The following is a 17,361-nucleotide window of genomic DNA, read 5'->3' as shown; positions in this document are numbered from 1 at the left end:
CATACGGAATTGAGAAGGCAGAAGGAAGGAAAATGCTGCACTCCATCAAAGCTACAGTACAGGAGATACTTTTATCCTTATCAGCTTCAAACCAGAGACCTGAAATTCCATCTGTAAGACCAATTTGTCTTAAAACTTTAAGAGCGTGCAGAATTGTAGAAAATTCTCAAATTCAGTTTTAGTGGGGCAGCCGGTTTTCCACAGTGTTTTAAATGAACTGGTTTCCTGATTAAGAGTGAATCAATACTTTTCCACGTTACTGCATGATATTAAGCTTTGAGTCAAAATGGTCTTACAGGCTAAGACTATAAGGAAGAATTTTAGGGCCCTGGGTGGGGCAAACAGCTTGTAGCGCACAGCTGTCAGCAAATCCACAGAAGAATTACTAAAAAAACTTGAGTTTGTTTCCCCGTTTCAGTAAAAAATTGCATAGAATTCATTTGGAACTATTCAGCAAAAAGTTAAAGATAGACTCCTGAATGCCCAAAGTCATAGCTATCGTGTCTTTCCTTGATTCCTGTGCTGAATGACATGCAATAAGAATAGAATCAGACTGAGCTGGATTATAAGGATACACCACAAACTCAGTTAGGAAACACCCATGTCCAAGTAAGACTCATTGGCAGGAAAAGGAGCTGCTGGAGGAAGTATTCCACACATGTAGCATCAAACAGCCACTTGACGGACTCAATTAAATGGAATGGTTGACAGACAGCCCTAAGGATATGTAGGTTTTCATTTTGCAGAGGGTAATCAATGACTGGAATAGGTTGCCAGAGAAGGTGATAGAGACTAGGACACTAGACTCACTCAAACAGCGGTTTAAGTGATGAAATTAAGAATAGGAAATCAGCAATACCGACTATTCCAGATGTGAAATATCACAGCATCTGCAGGACCTGAACCACATGTGAACTGCTAACCTTTCATCTAAAGAAGTTGTGTACAAAGGAATTATCAGTCTGTAAATGAGAACCAGTCACCACAACAATCAACCTTAAGAAGTTCCCAATAAAAGTATTTTCTACCTAACCCAGCAATAGTGCTTCACAGCATGCACATCATTCAGGAAAGCAAATGCACAGGTTTATGTGGCAATGCAGCATTTAAAATCTGTCAGTTAGCAAGGAAGATGGACAATGTGAAAGAACAACCACACACTATTATGATTGTATAAGCAATCCTATTTCTGGGTTATGTGATCATTCACTTCATGGCTGTCAGAATTGCCTACAAGTACACAGTCACTCACTGGACAGCAATTTCATGAGAAGCACTTTTAACATTTTTCAATGTTATAGATACAATATCAAATGCAAGAATAATTATTATTATAGCCTGAAGATTAACCCCAACCACAAATATGGGCAACCTCATTATTAACTCCTTTCTTAGGTTCGCAGGGATATGAAGTATTGGACTCAGACAACTACTCAGATAACTGGGTTGCCCTGAAAAGGCTACTACAGGTTGACATAAACAGATTGTATCAAAGCTAAATTGTGTGAAGAAAGAAAAATAAGTGAAAGAAAATTCAAGTTTGGATATTGACCAGATGACTTTTTAATCAGACTGATACAGACTAAAACCCAGGAATATTTATCAGTCAGGGTCCACGTTTGAGTTTTATATAGATTTCACTGAAATGTATAATATATTCATTAACATCTGTAATTTAATTTTGTTAGTGTAAAACAATTGCTGTGGCTTTCAAATGAAAGCTGTCCTAATGATGTATTGAAATTGCATTGAAGATTGTAGCTGCTGTTATTTTAGATGATTCTACACTATGATTCACTGTGCATAATGAGGCTGTTATACTCTATTCAAAAGCAAAATTCTGTGGGTATTAAGAGGCTAGTATAATAGTAAGTACCTGCTCATTGACCTAATTAAATATTTTCTTTTTCCCCAACCCAAATTTACATTGCTCGCTTTGCAATCCTTTCCTTACAGAGATCAGCAGATTACATGTTGTGCTGTTAGCAGATTGTACCTCGACACTACCCCATGTAAACGGCACGATATGAATGCAAGTTGCTTGTTTTTGTAGCTGAACAGGATAACGGTGAAGATGGTGACTCATGCTGGCATACAGTTTCATGTGCTGATGGCCCTCCAGCTATATTCCAAGTGGTCATTCTTCAACTGTTCATTTAGACAATGAGAATCAACAAATTATTCATTTACCTTTGTTGGAAGGGAGAGGGGAGAATAGGAGAGAAAGGACAAGATGGATGAGACAACTGTGGGTCTCACCAGCGATTTATTCTTTGTTTGACAATAAATTCCTTTTTGGGCAGTGAATATCAACACCATATCAACGTGTCCACTCCCTCCGCTCAGCAGGCTCTGGCCTGCTCCATGTCCCCCACCATCGGCGGTTGGGGCTTCAGCCTCTCTGCCCGCACCATTTGGAACTCCACCCAAAAGTCTCTTTGCCTCGCTCCCTCCCCTGCCTCCTTCAAGGCGCATCTCAAAAGCCTCATCCACGACTAAGCCTTCAGCCATCCTCCTACCCTCCCTGTCCTCCACCCTCCCTGATCCCGACCTCCCGGATCGGGTCCAAATCTCGGAATGTCCAGCGCCATGGGATGTCCTCCCGACGTGAAAGGCGCTATAAAAAATATAATATTGTATTGTGAATGTGTATTATTTCTAGTCCATAAATGTACTGATGTTTGATGTTACACCCCTTATGAAACTCCCTTATAATAGGGAGTTTCATAAGGGGTCACTGGATAGTGATAATGAACAGGAACCCTGGGTTACATTTTTCTGAGACAATTAGGCCAAATTGTATATTGTCTTCCTCCCCCCCCCTTCATACCAGCACCTCTGACTCAGGTGAAAGTGACTCACTTGATGCAAGAACCTAAGCTTTTCCTTCCCCATGTGGCTCTGTAGCATACCAAATGGAGCGTTTGATTGGTTTGAGTCAGCGGAGAACAGGACCTGATGCTTGGAAATCCTGTTCAAACCAAAAAGAAGAAAGTGAAAGTGATTTGAGGAGTAGTAAAACAAAAGTCCTGTACCACTGAATTTCTGAAATGCTTCAGAAATATTTAGCTAATTCCTGAAGATGAGTATTTCAGTTTCACAAAAGCGGTTTAACTGGCCTTATTTTAAATGGATATAGACTAAACGCAAGAATTTCTTTGTCAAAAAGCATGGCATACATCACCATGAGGGTCCCACATATGTATGCCACCCTCGCATTGGAATCTCAATCTGTCTGGAATGGAGTACAAACTCTTCCCAAATTGCACCTTCCAATCTAATTCTAGAGAGTAATAGGCGCTGGTTGGTGAGAGCTTGGGAATTGCAGAATGTGGGTTAGGGTTGTCCTGTAGTTCAGTGATTAGAGCACTCGCCTTGCAAGCGAGAGGACCTGGGTTCGATTCCCAGCAGGGCGAAATTTTGGGCAAGTTTCCTTACTTCACATGCCTCTGTTTACCCAGCAGTAAGTAGGAACCGCGGTTTGCTTTTCTGGGAGTAATAATCCCTTCAAACTGACTGACTGACTGACTGACTAGATCACTTGATCGTACTTACGGTTACCTCCCCCCTCCCTTTTCCACTGACTCGGCGTCAGACTACACCACTGTCAAGCGCTCAGGGACGCTACCCCGTGTGAAGGGCGCTAAATAACTGCAAGTTGTTGTTACTGAAGGACCGTTTCTAAGCAAAAGTTGGTGTCCATCGTAACCCTAGATCTGATATGAATCAACAATTACTATTGGATGCCCCTTGTATCTTCTAAATCCTTGTTCAAGCCAAGCAGAGCAATATTTCTGCACTTGGGGAACACCCACAATCATTTCCCACTGTGTTAGCCTAGTGTTCAAAATGGCGCGGAAAGACACAAGACCCCTGGATGAAAAGCACAACTTTTCCATGATGTAATATTGCATAATATTATTTTATCTGTCAGGTCTGTAAGATAAATTTGCTGGAATTATTCTACAGCAGAGAATATCCAAATGCAGTCACATGGACAATGATTCATTGTATTGTTTGTGTCTAGAGAACTATTGCATTTAATTCAGCCCAATCCCTGCAAGCAATTTGCATCTTGTTTTGGAATTTCTTTGGACAGATTTTTCAGGGAATTGATTTGGTGGTTTACTGGTAGCATGGAAAAAGTTGGACAAACAGTTATGTGTTACCAACAGATAACCAGATTCCACAGCTAAATGTGTTCCAGCAACGCTGATGCAGCAAATGATGGTTACCAAAGCATAAACATTTGCATACAATTGTCAGATGATGCCCAGAGAGAGATTTACATAGATTGTACAGCAAGGAAACAGGTCAGCCAGTCCATGCCTGTGATGAAACTCATGAGACTCAACCCATTCCTTACTCCCTCCCATACTTTTATATTTCCTTCTGTCTTCTGCTTCTAAGAGATGAAAGTTTCATAACTTTCATTGTTGGTATCTCCGCAGATTGATCTGGAGGAAGCTTCAGCTCTTACCTAAAAATGAGTAAGCTACAGGAGTACTAGTAAAGGCAGGTAAATGGGACTGAAAGGATTGCTCTTAAAAGAGCCAGAACAGGCTCAAGGGCCAAATGCCTTCTTCTATGCTGTAAATTTCAATGATTCTATGGTTTTTGTGTCACTCGCATTAACAATAACGTAAACAATAATTTTACACTTGTATAGCGCCTTGACATAGGGAGGATATTTTCAAGTGCTTTACAGAAATGACTGGGAGATTGAGATGGGGGGAGGGGTAAGAGAACTGGGAAAGAGGATCAAAAGAACAGTCAAAAAGAAAGATCTTAAGCAGGCTTAAAAGGTGGGGAGGGGCGAGGCAGAGACACTCGGATGGAATTGCAGAGAGTGGGGGCAGAATGCTAGAAAGCGTGTCCACCAAAAATGATATATATTGGTTAGGAGAAGCAGGCTGGTGTTTGCTGAGTGAAGGGAGTGGCAGCGGTGGGAGGATTACAAGAAAACATAGAGATAGGTTGTAAGGATTTCAATGTGAGGACTAGTATGTTGATGTGCTGGAGTGTGAGGAGTCAGTGAAGCCCAGTGAGGATAGGGTGACAGACTCATGGAGCCTGATGCAGGAGAGGAATGGAAAAACCTAATACCCGATGCATGCAATTTTTATACGGATGCTATTATGAAAATTACATTTTTAACTTTTACAAATCACTTGTCCCATTTGACTTCCACATGCAGAATGACTATAACCAAAGAAGGCCTGCCTGCTGCAGCTTTCACCCATGCTAATGAAGACCAGGTGATACCTGTTAAAAGCATTCAAAACCGTGCCAATATTTAGTGTTGTGTGGACAGTAAGGCTTATTATGTCACATGTGCAAACCATATGTTAACATACAGAAGGATTTACAGGTGTGCTTAATGATGTAATTAACAGAATTTTGCAAAGAGTATCATTAAATGCACTTGTAATTCCTTCAGTACATTCTGCATTTGACTGTGCTCTTTTCTTGTTTCTCTGCACCTTACTCCAAAGAGACTGCAAACTGAGTGTCTGGATTCCTTTTCTAACATGGTGGATGAGCTGCCTGTTGGAAATTTTTAATTTGTATTTTGATGGATCCATAATGCTGACTGTCCATCCACTCACATTACTATAACTGACCCAGAAGGTTGTGGGTTCAAGCACTACATCAGTACTTGGAACTCATCGTCCAGACTGAGAGTGCAGTGCTGGGTGTGTGCTGCTTTGCTGTCAGCGTTGTCTTTCTGATGAAAATTAAACCGAAGTCCTATTTGGTTCTTCAGGTGGACGTGTAAGATCTCAGGGCACTTTTGAAAAGAAAAGTGAATTTCTCCCCATGTCCTGGCCAACAATCCCCCAAGAAGAATTAGTCATTCATTTCATGGCTGTTTGTGGGATATTGCTGTGCACAAATTGGCTGCCGCTTTTGTCTCCAAATACACTTTACAGTGTATCCTGTGAAGTGCGTTGATACATTCTCCCATCGTAAAAGATGCTGTATCAAATGTAAGGATTATTATTATTAGTTCATTATAAGCCACCAGAAGGTTTATTGAAATAATGCTTTGGTGGAGGAGAGGAATCCATTTTTCAAATGGAGGGTTTGCTTGGATGAATTGCAAAACCTGGGTGGTCGCGTACTAAAATACATTGGTGCAATATCACTTTGTTATCCTGTCCAGTTGAAAATTCTTGCTTGGATCATGCAATCTGCGGGTATAAGATAACAGCATCTGAGCACCCATACTTGAAATACTTGAAACATTCCACCCAACCAGATAACCAGAAGGAAACACTTGTTTCCAGAGCAAGGTACTGAATTGCTAGCTACACTTGATGTCTTCACTAAGCAGCTGCTTGTGCTAACAGAATGCTGCCGAGAGGGTTTTGCATCTATTCAACCTGAGAACACCCTCTTTGGGGAAATTTAGAAGGGTGTCCAGTGTATTGTTCTTGTACTCTGATGCTTAGGACTTCTGTAAACTCGAGAAGTGCCAGATGGAACCTTTCAAAGACAGCTGTTTCATAGAAACCAGATTCCAGACCATCCCAGTGAAGTCTCCAATGAAGAATTCATTTTGCATGTTCAGAAACAGCTGTTTTTATTCTTAGTAGGAAACAAAATCTTTGCAAAAAGTCTAGCTCATAATCTCAGGACTAATGACCAAGCCATCTTGGTGCTCATAAATGCTAGACTCTTCATGAAACCTGTATTGTGGAATGTGCTGGGAAGTGATCACTCCAATGTTCTCTTTTACCATGGGAAATTCTGCATCTCAGAGATAATTGGTAAGGGTGATAACAAGTTAATATATTAGCATCAGGCCAAAGCTCCCATGACATTCCGGACAGGCGGAATGACATTTTGGAAACTCTCTTAAAGTTGCAAGACTTAAGTGGACTAGATATGAGAGTAATGTGCTTTAATGTCCATACTTGTAGAAACAATTCATTCTATTGCATATGTCAGAAACAAACCAGGAAAGTGAGAAAGGTTAACATGGAATTGGAAGGGGGAATTGTGAAGGTGAAATGGCGATGGGCAACTACATCAATAGCTGCAATTAGTCACCCAAGTTCTGAGGAGGACTACAGAAACTGGGAATATTCATCTTGAAAAAGAGAAGGGCATAGATAAACACCCGCCTCCCAATAATATTGTTAACATGGTCAATAATTTAGGAGTAAGGGAACACAACAACAATTTTCACTTCTATAATTCATTTCACAAAGAGAGAATGTGTCAAAGCATTTTATAAAGTAGGACCTTAAGGTTGTAGAGGGGGAGGTGGCCAATAGCACAGGCAAATAAGAATTTTTTAGATAAATTTTCATAAACAATCTCAGAAGAGGGAAACTGAACAGATAGTTCAATGTTTAATTATTTTATACACTGAGCGGCTAATATGTCAGGGAGGCAGTGGGAGGAGATTGTGTGTGAGCAAATTCAAAAGGGGTGTAGATTGGTATTTGGCAAATAATTCAAATGAGAGATAGAGTAGTGAAGGATTATTTCATTTTTTTTATTGCTTTTGTTCTTTTAATCAGAGAGAACTGCCAGATGGACATCAATGGTCTTGTTTGGTCCTGTACAACAACAAAATTACATTTGTATAGCGCCTATCACGTCGGGAGGACATCCCAAGGCGCTGGACAGACAGAGTTACGGACCCGGGGTGGGTGAGGGCAGAGAGGGGAGCAGGGAGATCGAAAGCACGGTTGAAGAGGAGGGTCTTGAGGTGGGTCTTGAAGGTGGCGAGGGAGAGGGTGAGACAGAGGGACTGCAGGATGGAAGTCCAGAGGGTGGGTGCAGAGTGGTGGAAGGCCCGCCCGCCGATAGGCGGGGAACGTGAAGCAGGCTGGAGCCCGCTGAGCGGAGGGAGCGAACAGGGTGTTAGAGGGTTAGGAGGTCGCAGAAGTAGGGGGGAGAAAGACTCTGGAGGGCTTTGAAGGTGAGGACCAGGATCTTGAACTGTATCCTCTGTGTGATGGGAAGCCCATGGAGTTGGGCAAGGAAGAGGGGTGACAGGGTCGCAGAGCGTAGTGTGGGAGAGGACACGGGCTGCAGAGCTCTGGATGATCTGCAGCCTGTGGAGGGAGGAGTTGGGGAGACCGACAAGCAGTGAGTTTGCATAGTCGAGCCTCGATGTAATGAAGGAGTGTATGAGGGTTTTGGCGGCCTGCGGTGTGAGACAGTGTCGGAGCCGGGAAAGGATAGTTGAGGGTCAAACAAGACCCCAAGGTTCCGGACTGGCTTAGTAGCCTGTAGCTCAGTGGTTAGAGCACTCGCTTTGCAAGTGAGAGACCTGAGTTCAATTCCAGGCAGGGCGAAACCTTGGGCAAGTTTCCTTACTCCACACGCCTAATAATAATCCTTCCAAAACCAAAAACAATAATAAATTGGTCATTTCCAATCTACGACTGTTTGTGGGACATTGCTGTGCGCAATTGGCTGCCGCGTTCGCCACAAATATACAGTCAATTCACTTTACAATGTGTTCTGTGAAGCGCTTTGGGACGTCCTCCTGACGTGAAAAGCGCTATATCAAATGCAAGGATTATTATTATTATTATTATTATTATTAGTAACATGGAGTGCGCAACTGTGGATGGTGATACTGTCAGCGCCTGAGGTGTGGAGGCGCTGACGGGAACCAATCAGGAGAGCCTCGGTCTTGTTGACGTTCAACTGAAGAAAGTTAGGTCTTATCCAAGACTTGATATCTGACAGACATTCTGTCAGCACAGCAGTTCATCCCTATGTACACACATTGTTAGAACACGGACTTGCTTACCACAAATAGCAAATGAAGCGTTTAAAAGGGAAATGGAAAATGCTTGTGGAAAACAAATATTTAGGTGTATAGGGAGAGAATAAGACAATGGAATTGAATTCATCCAGTTTATTTCAATCCTGCTGTATGCCAGAATTATTAAACTCTTTTTTAACTAATATCAGAGTAATAGCAGAACAGCTTTTTATTCTGTATTATTTTAATGTGCTATTCAGTGTTACATCATCAATCTATTTTCAAAACTCTTGGATATAGACCTGATTTGAAAGCAGTCAAAGCAGACATTCCATTTACAATGTCCCTGTTCGAGGCCTCCCATTACTATTACATGTCGCTGCGCATCTAGGACGGCATTCAATACAGTATCGGAAGGGAATTTTCAGTTCAGCTGCATTGAATGATGGGATGATGTCATGCGTTCAATAAAGACTTGAAGCAAAGCCCCATTAAGAGTGACTTTTTAAACTTGTCCACTGAAAGTGAGTCAATACTACATAAGCTCTAGTTTTAAAACTTGTCAAAGGGCATTTGCAAATTATACTGCTTATAAACTAGCTCCAGATGAGATTTAATCTTTGCGGACCTAGCAATATTTTTACTGAAAATGCATTTTGCAGAATTGGGGAAAATTCAATGTTTATTTGGAAGCCAATTTTTTAAAAGAAGCAGTTTTTAAAAAGAATCAAATTCCAAATTAAAACTGCATTTAAGAATTTATCACATTCTGCATGATCTTAAACTTCAAGCAACTATAGTGTGCAGCCTAGGACTAGGTGCAATTTCAGACTTCAAGTGCAATAGCCCCAAAATAAAAGGGTAAAGTCACTCATACCAAATGCCTATAGAGTAGTTGGATTCCAGCTCGTAATTGTTTAATTTTAATAAAACATTTCAGTTTTCTGTGTAAAAGCTATACCCAACTTGAAAAGTTTGGAACCATTAGAACTGTGATGCTGTTTTGTGGAATACTGATGTTTTTCAAAACTAAAGTTCACAGTGGAAAGCTCTGCCCATTGGTCCCAAGTCCCAAGTTGAGTGCTTACATCTGCTGAGATCAATTGAGCAAGGCGGAGTTCCTGTGCAGAGCAACTTCAAGTAGTGTTTTTTCTTGCACATTCAGGAAATTATGTGACATCGGAACAGTATTTTACCAAAACCAGCATAACTAATTTTCTCCCTCATTGACAAATTCAGTCTTTCTGTCCTGTTTAGGTGATTGCAATTGCAGGTTTAAAGAGACGTTGCTACACTCATTTGAATGCACCTTCTTTCAATGTTGCAAAGATCCGACAAGGCCCAAAATGTCAGATGTTTCAGGGCAGTCACTTTTGTCAATTAAATTCAATGTAAATTGTGAACTCATCTTTTATCCCGGCAGCCAGGATGGCAATAATAGTAAGCCAGCTTTAGCTTGTGAAAGGTCACAACATCACTGGAAAATACTGTTAGAAAGGGAATGGTGTCTTGGGGATGAGGTGACATTTCACAATGTGTCACATTCTGATTACAAGCAAACCTGAAAAAAAAAGCGTCAACAACAAAGACCTTATAAAGTTCAATTGTGTCAAAAAGTAAATCTATCCGAAGCATTTATAACACCATAAGCAAAATAAATAAAGTTTTATTTTTAAACATTCTTCATTTTTTTTCTGGTTGCTCACCGCAGCCAATGTCTTTTCACCAACTCTTTGCTGTGACCTACACATTAGATGCATTATTTCCAAAAGCATTAATCTTCATTTATGTAAGATGTTTTTGCGGTAATGTTAGCGTTTAGCAAATGGATCCGAATTCTTGTAGTCTGGTACATTAATAAATATTCTCTTCAAATTTAAAACAATTAGGAATTTATTTGGTATAACAGTGATTTGTTGCTCAGTTGCAACTAGATGTTCAAAGCTGTTTTGTAAGTTTTTCTCATTTGGAGGTGATTCATTATTCTTATTAATCATATAAATTCTGAATACATTTGTTCTTTGCTAAACGCTGATATCATTGTAACTTACCAAAATGGGAATGCTTGGTAGGTAGTGGTTTGGACCACTGACAATATTTTATGACCTGCAAGAATATAATAATCCTTACATTTGATATAGCTCCTTTCAAGTCAGGAGGCTATCCCAAAGCTCTTTACAGGATATACTGTAAGGTGGAGTGATTGTGTGTTTTGTGGACAAACCATTTAATTTAATGGAGCAGGAACAGTCAACCATCCACATTGCACTAACAATGGCACCAGTGGCCTTAATTGTTCTCCTGAAGCAACCTTCCGGTGTCAACTGTGGATATCATGGCAATCATCCGCTTTTCCAATGAAACAATGCACCAAGGCCATGGAACACCATACCCCTCAGCAAGAAAAGTTCCATGTTCAAACACCAATGTGAGGTGGCTGATGTAAACTGGAGCAATGCTGCAATTGGGCACAGAACCCAGTTTGAGGAGGAAAAATAACAGCCAAGACTCTTGACAGCTGTGCAGTAACTCAGCTGTGTATGTGTATGCGTGTGGGGGGAGCGGGCATGGGTAAGCAAAAAATATGATCAAGAAGCTTACAGGCATCACATGTCAAGGCTAGCTCATAACCAATGGACATTTGGATAACATAACAGAAAACAGATACCCAGGGAAGAATCACCACCTTTTGGGGGAGGGGGCAGAATACAAAACTATGTTGGAGGAGCCTTGTTTAATTTGTCAGGAAACGTATAACCCAATTATATAAATTGTGAAAATTAATGGTTGCATCACTGGCACATGTTTTACTGAAGATTGAGCTTTGGCTGTTCTCCTGACCAATGCTAAAGCAATGGCTTAACTTTGATCTGACATCAAAACAAAAACAAATTCTGATTTCATTGCAGGCAAAGTTGCAATAAAGAAAGATGATCTTCAGAAATACCACAACCGTGATACCTGGTTTCCTCTTCAGCAAGTGGATGCTGATTCTGAAGTTCAGGTGAGTTTACCACTGTGACCAACACAGACAGTAATTCATTCACAACCTTTTACCTCCCGGGCCCTTGTTCCAAGTGAGCTCAGATTGATCGTAGAGGGGGAGTCCTTTTTTTTGTATGTAAATTACCAAGATGCAAATGAGCATTGTCCAAAAAATAGTAATAATTATAATAATTCATAAATTTGATGTAGCTCCTTTCACGTCAGGAGTTTGTCTCAAAGCACATCTCAGGATTTTACTGTAACTTGCAGTGACTCTCTATTTTGTAGGCCATATGCCCCAACCCACTGCTTGGTGGGAATGAGTCCACAGCACTAAAGTAGCAGCTCCATACTGAAAGGCAACAGGGAAAGCTGGCATGAGAAAGAGTAATATCATATCCTGTGGTGAGTGGGTATACTGTTCTGAGATGCGGGCTATTAAAATTCAAGCTTGGCATCACTTAACCACCACTGCTTGATTTATTGTACCCTCTCTCCTACTCTTTTCAGCTCAGTGATGTTCTGTATTATGGACCTTGGACCGTCACCTAAGTTTCTGAATAAAAAAACAAAGGATGAAGGCACATTACAAACACACAGTCAATTTACTTTACAATATATTGTGTGAAGCACTTTGAGACGTCTAAACAACTTGATAAGGCGCTATATCAAATCTAAGGATTATTATTATTATTGGGGGCAGAGCAGAGGCACCTTCAGCTGACACTCTGTGCAGGAGTTGAGCTGAGTTTCATTATGAGCCCAGGGTGGCAGAAGTAGAAAACAACTCATTTTTCATTATTGACATCGATTGGCTTAATGAACGCAAACCTAACTAAACAGACAAAGTTCTCTTGTCCTAAGTCACATTGAATTGTTCTTAATGCTCCACTATAAAGTGGATCTACTTACCACCATTAGAGATCTAGATATGGAAACTATCACTGCAATAGGAAGAAGTATTGCAAAAAGAAATGTCATACACACATAGTTGTTGAAGACTCCAATTTGGGGGTGGGGTAGGTATATAAGCAGCACAGTAACCTGCCTGTGCAGGATGCTAGTTTCCTGCTCCCTAGACTGATCGAGCCGGATTCAAATCTGAGTTAATTGAACTTTGATTTGCTCTGGGAGTGCAGTTGGCAGTGCAGTCTGGGCAGTCAGCCACAGCACCACGCAAGAGACAGGCTTAGATGGCTGAGGGGAGGACTTGAGTTCCAGAGAAATTACATTTTGGTTATGTAATGTTTTTTCAATCACAAAACCCTAAGCATTATTAAAATATTGAAATGGTGAATTGGAGTAAGATTTGCTTCTCAATATATCTGCGCAATCTCAGCAAAAAAAATATTTGAGATCAGTCAATTCACTTTACAGTATATTCTGTGAAGCGCTTTGAGCTCTTCACTTTAACAGTGAAATTAGGAAGCATTTTTTCATTCAAAGGGTGGTAGAAATCTGGAACTCTCCCCCAAAAGGTCGTGGATGCTGGATCCATCCACACCTTCAAGAAAGAGATTGACAGATTTTTGGTAGGTCGGGGTATTAAGGGATTCGGGGAGAAAGCGGGAAATTGGATTTAAAATTCTAGTAAAGATATAGATCAGCCATGATTTAATTACATGGCGGAGCAGGCTTAACGGGCTGAAAGGCCTACTCCTGTTCCTATGTTCCTATGAGACATTTCAAAAGACGTGATAAGGCGCTTTATCAAATGCAAGGATTATTATTAAAATGTACAGTACCCAGCACTAGTTATTTTAACTTCACAATGAAAGGCTTCTCAGATCTCAATACCTCCAGTTGCTCAGTTTTAGCTTTTCAATAATTCGATACAATAATTGCATTCCCAATCATTTTCATTCCAAATGTGTTTAGCCTCCAATGAAACTTATGGGATCAAGTTCGGCAATTTCCGAACAAACACCAGGAAGTATTTATTTACCCAGAGAGTGATGAACGACTGCAAAGGATGGTTGAGACCAGGATGTTGGACTTATTTTAATAAACAGTTTAATGCTGTGATTGAAGGATGGTCGAGCGCATTTTCTGGAAATATTAGAACAGATGGGCCATAAGGCCAGCTTTATGTTTTAGCTTACTCTCCTTACTCCTCCTCTCCTGAAGGTATCTCACCCATGGGGGTAGAATTCTAAGGTTATCAGTTGACTGCCAGTACTTCATCCAAGTGGCCACTCTGAGCATTGGCTATGAAGGACGGTGAACTGTTTAACCTTGGAGATGGGCATGGCAGTTGAGCCTGATGTTGTCCTCACTCAGCATCTGTGTATGTAGTCTTGGAATCAGTAGTGAACGATTATGGTGGGACTCAAGGACATTGAGGCCAAATATAGTAACTGCATCATTCCCCTAGCTGAGACTGGCTCACTCACCGCATACCAGGGATGGAAACGGAGACCTTCCTGGGCACTATGAAGCTCCTTTCAACCATAACATTGCTTTATACTAGATCTGCTAAAGGCTCAAAGCAGAATGAAAAGAAAAACTAGCTGTCAATGTGGTTGGTATATTATGCTTAATTTGGAAACCATATGCAAACACAGCAGGATTATATGCCATATGATTTGCAGGTGCCTATAATTTTATAATTTGCAAATGAAAAAGACTGATTAGAATTCTCTTTCTTTGGTTGTTAATTGCTTAATAAGTGCATTTAAAATTCAGTATATACATACAGCTTACCTGTAATGCACATGGTGTATAATGGAACCCATTGTCAGAGTGGCCATGGGTTAGAGAAAGCAACCTTGGACATGGGTAAAACAGACTACAAAAGCATCCGAGATATGCATCACCACAATCCAGATTCCTATGACAGTTTTTGGAGCAGGCTCATATGTGGCCATAAATAGGTAACTCATTGTACCCTGTGCCAACTGTTAATGTTTTAGGTTCATTTGGCTATCAAGTGCTTGACTTGAGGCCATATCCTGCCTGTGTACAGTTAACTGGACCAAGGCTGTATCACTGCTCACTTCCTTGCCAGCTGTTGACAGTGGGAAGGTACTTGCTGAAGGGGAGGAGAGCTCAGGCAAAACAGTAAATTCAGTTATTCACATAACTATAGCAGCTATCCTTTGCATTCTGTATATTAGGATTCCAGACTCTGTAATGCAAAGATTCTGGGACAGATTACTTAAGACTTAATATTTGGTTAAACTCAGCCACTATCACCTACCTTAGAGTCATCAGTTTTGAGATGGTCACTTTCAACCATTGCAGCAGGACTCCTTAACTGTACTTCCCAAGTTATACTCAGAAAAGCAACCCATTTAGGTAATTTCCTATTCTATGTTAGAGAGGTGGGCATGTGTTTCAGAACGTAGCACTACATTCTTCAGCTGTGAAGTAAGATACATTATTTTTGATTAATTTATATACGAAGGGCAATGACCTTGAGCACAGATATCCCTATTGCTTTCTACGTCCTCTTGTACTCAGTAAAATAAGTTATTTTAGTCTTCCAATGCCAATATTAGCTGAGAACAAATACAAACGAGGACCTGTAATAGGACAGTGGGGTGAGTGTTATTGAAGGATGAGATCAAATGGTCTGAAGGACGTCTTCACTGAATCTCTGTTGGAATGTGCTGAATCCACAGTGAAACTGCTTTGCAAATGCCCCAGCATCTTTCCCTAATGGAAAAGTTGGAATATAACTTTTCAGGTGCTGAGCTCCAGCTTCTAAGACAACTGCGTCCCACATTGAGTATCTCAACTCATCCCAAATTGAGATGGTTAGATTATGGAGTCCTGTAGCTTAGTAGTTAGAGCAGTCGCGTTGCAAGCGAGAGGACCAGGGTTCGATTCTCAGCAGGGCGAAACATTGGGTAAGTTTCCTTATTTCACACCCCTCTGTTTACCCAGCAGTAAGTAGGAACTCGGTTGTTAGTTGATTGCCGGATCGCTTTTCCAGGGGTAATAATCCTTTACNAAAAAAAATTAATTTGGTCACTCATTCCATGTGACAGATGTTTAGATACCTTAAGGAATTTATGGATTAAAGAGTTCATCAGTGATGTAGAAGCTTTCAGATTTTCACTTCCTGGTTACAAAGGAATTCTGGGGTTTACATTTTCTTTCTCTTTGCCCCAGAGGGTTTGGCATATAAACTTAATCCCTTATACTATTCTGATCTCAGCCTGAATTCTGATCCAGCTGTCTCTCAGGCTTTGAAGTGGAACATTATTGCTTCCAGGTTATGGACAGCAGAGTAAACTTGAAGCTTTAGTTATCAATGAATTCTGTTTGATCAAGCATGATGATAAATCAGACCTCTCAAATTAAAGCAGTATGATGCTAGTGGTCAGCATTTTATTTTTATCCAGGACCTCATAGGATTTTCAGGAAATAACGGTTTACATATGAATGTTGGAAATCTTGCCTACTTGTGGGAAATTCTCAACCTTTTGCTTATCCTATCGAACCAACACTGGGTTATTATCTTCAGCCATGTATTTTTTATTGATGGTTAAGTGTGTGGCATTGGCTTTCTGTTTAAAGTTGGGAAGCCATATAACCCCTGACAATCATTAACATTTTTTACACTGGAATAGAGCATTTGGAAAGCAGCTAAACAGAATATCCACACACTTGTACAAGCATCACTGCCCTGACCTTTCTGTTTCTGCCAAGAAAATCATATAGTTTGGTTGGACCCTGCTTACTTCAGCCTTGGGCACATTATACATTCCTCCTCCCCTTTGTAGGAGATAGTGCTTTATTATTGATTATCTGTAGAATATGTAACTAAGTAAATGAAAGAAGGCTTATCTTAAGGTGTGGTGGAATCATGATATCCTTCATAAAATTTCTGCTTACTCCACATTGAATTTGTGATTTATCAGTCTCTAAGAAAGATACTATATTTGGTAATGGTATTTACCTGATCATTTATGTTTAATCATACGGTATTAGATAGTTACTTTAGGACAAAAATCCTTGAGTTTAGTATGCATCGTAAATCATTTCAATAAACTTGTACTTTTGTTAGCATGAGAAGGTTAGTCCCTTTGTTGGATGGTTGCTAGTGTCTCCTGTAGAAATAGAAAACGAAGGAATGATAGCTGCAAAAGAAGGGGGGGAGAAGTATAGTCAGGGAGGAGGAAGATCATATGGTTTTGCCCAAATATCAATGAAAGGGACATCTGTCTCTTTGTTTCGCTTTACGCTCCCCCTCAACTCTCTCCCCCCCACCACACACACACACACTTTGAGTGGATGGATATATTCATGTTTTGGAAGAATGATTACTACCCCTGAAGGTGAGTTTCTTTGTCACTATTCTATTGAGCTGCTATTCATTTTGCTGCTAATTCTTTGACATGGCTCTTGGGAGAAAGCGAGCACCTGTTTCTGCTTTTTGATGTTTTCACAGCCAGTGCCATGAGACAAAAATATAGAAGAGTATGGGAGACATTAAGGAGTGGGTGGAAACTCATGTGAAGCGTAAACAATGGCACAGATTGATTGGGTTGAATGGGCCCGTTTCTTTGCTGTAAATCTACATAAACCTAAACACACACGCTTACTCCACTGCCATTTTGGTTATGGTTAGAGCAAGTGGACGAAATATTTAGGCAGACTGGGAGCAAGAGGCAGATTAGAAAAACTGAGATTTT

The 17,361-nt window shown here is 40.5% G+C and overlaps 1 protein-coding gene across 1 annotated transcript in view; it reads left to right on the top strand.

Moving 5' to 3' along the window:
• Nucleotides 1–17,361, top strand: part of rasa3 (RAS p21 protein activator 3) — a 128,653-nt gene that overhangs the window by 53,998 nt on the left and 57,294 nt on the right. The window contains exon 4 of the mRNA XM_007891782.2: nt 11,644–11,738. Within this exon, the coding sequence (XP_007889973.1) occupies nt 11,644–11,738 (95 nt within the window). The remainder of the gene's footprint in view (nt 1–11,643; nt 11,739–17,361) is intronic.

The sequence above is a fragment of the Callorhinchus milii genome, unplaced genomic scaffold (assembly GCF_018977255.1).
Source record: "Callorhinchus milii isolate IMCB2004 unplaced genomic scaffold, IMCB_Cmil_1.0 Scaffold4, whole genome shotgun sequence".
Taxonomy (NCBI): domain Eukaryota; kingdom Metazoa; phylum Chordata; class Chondrichthyes; order Chimaeriformes; family Callorhinchidae; genus Callorhinchus; species Callorhinchus milii.
Note: the sequence above shows the minus strand (reverse complement) of the source record. Positions and strands in the feature narration are given on the sequence as shown.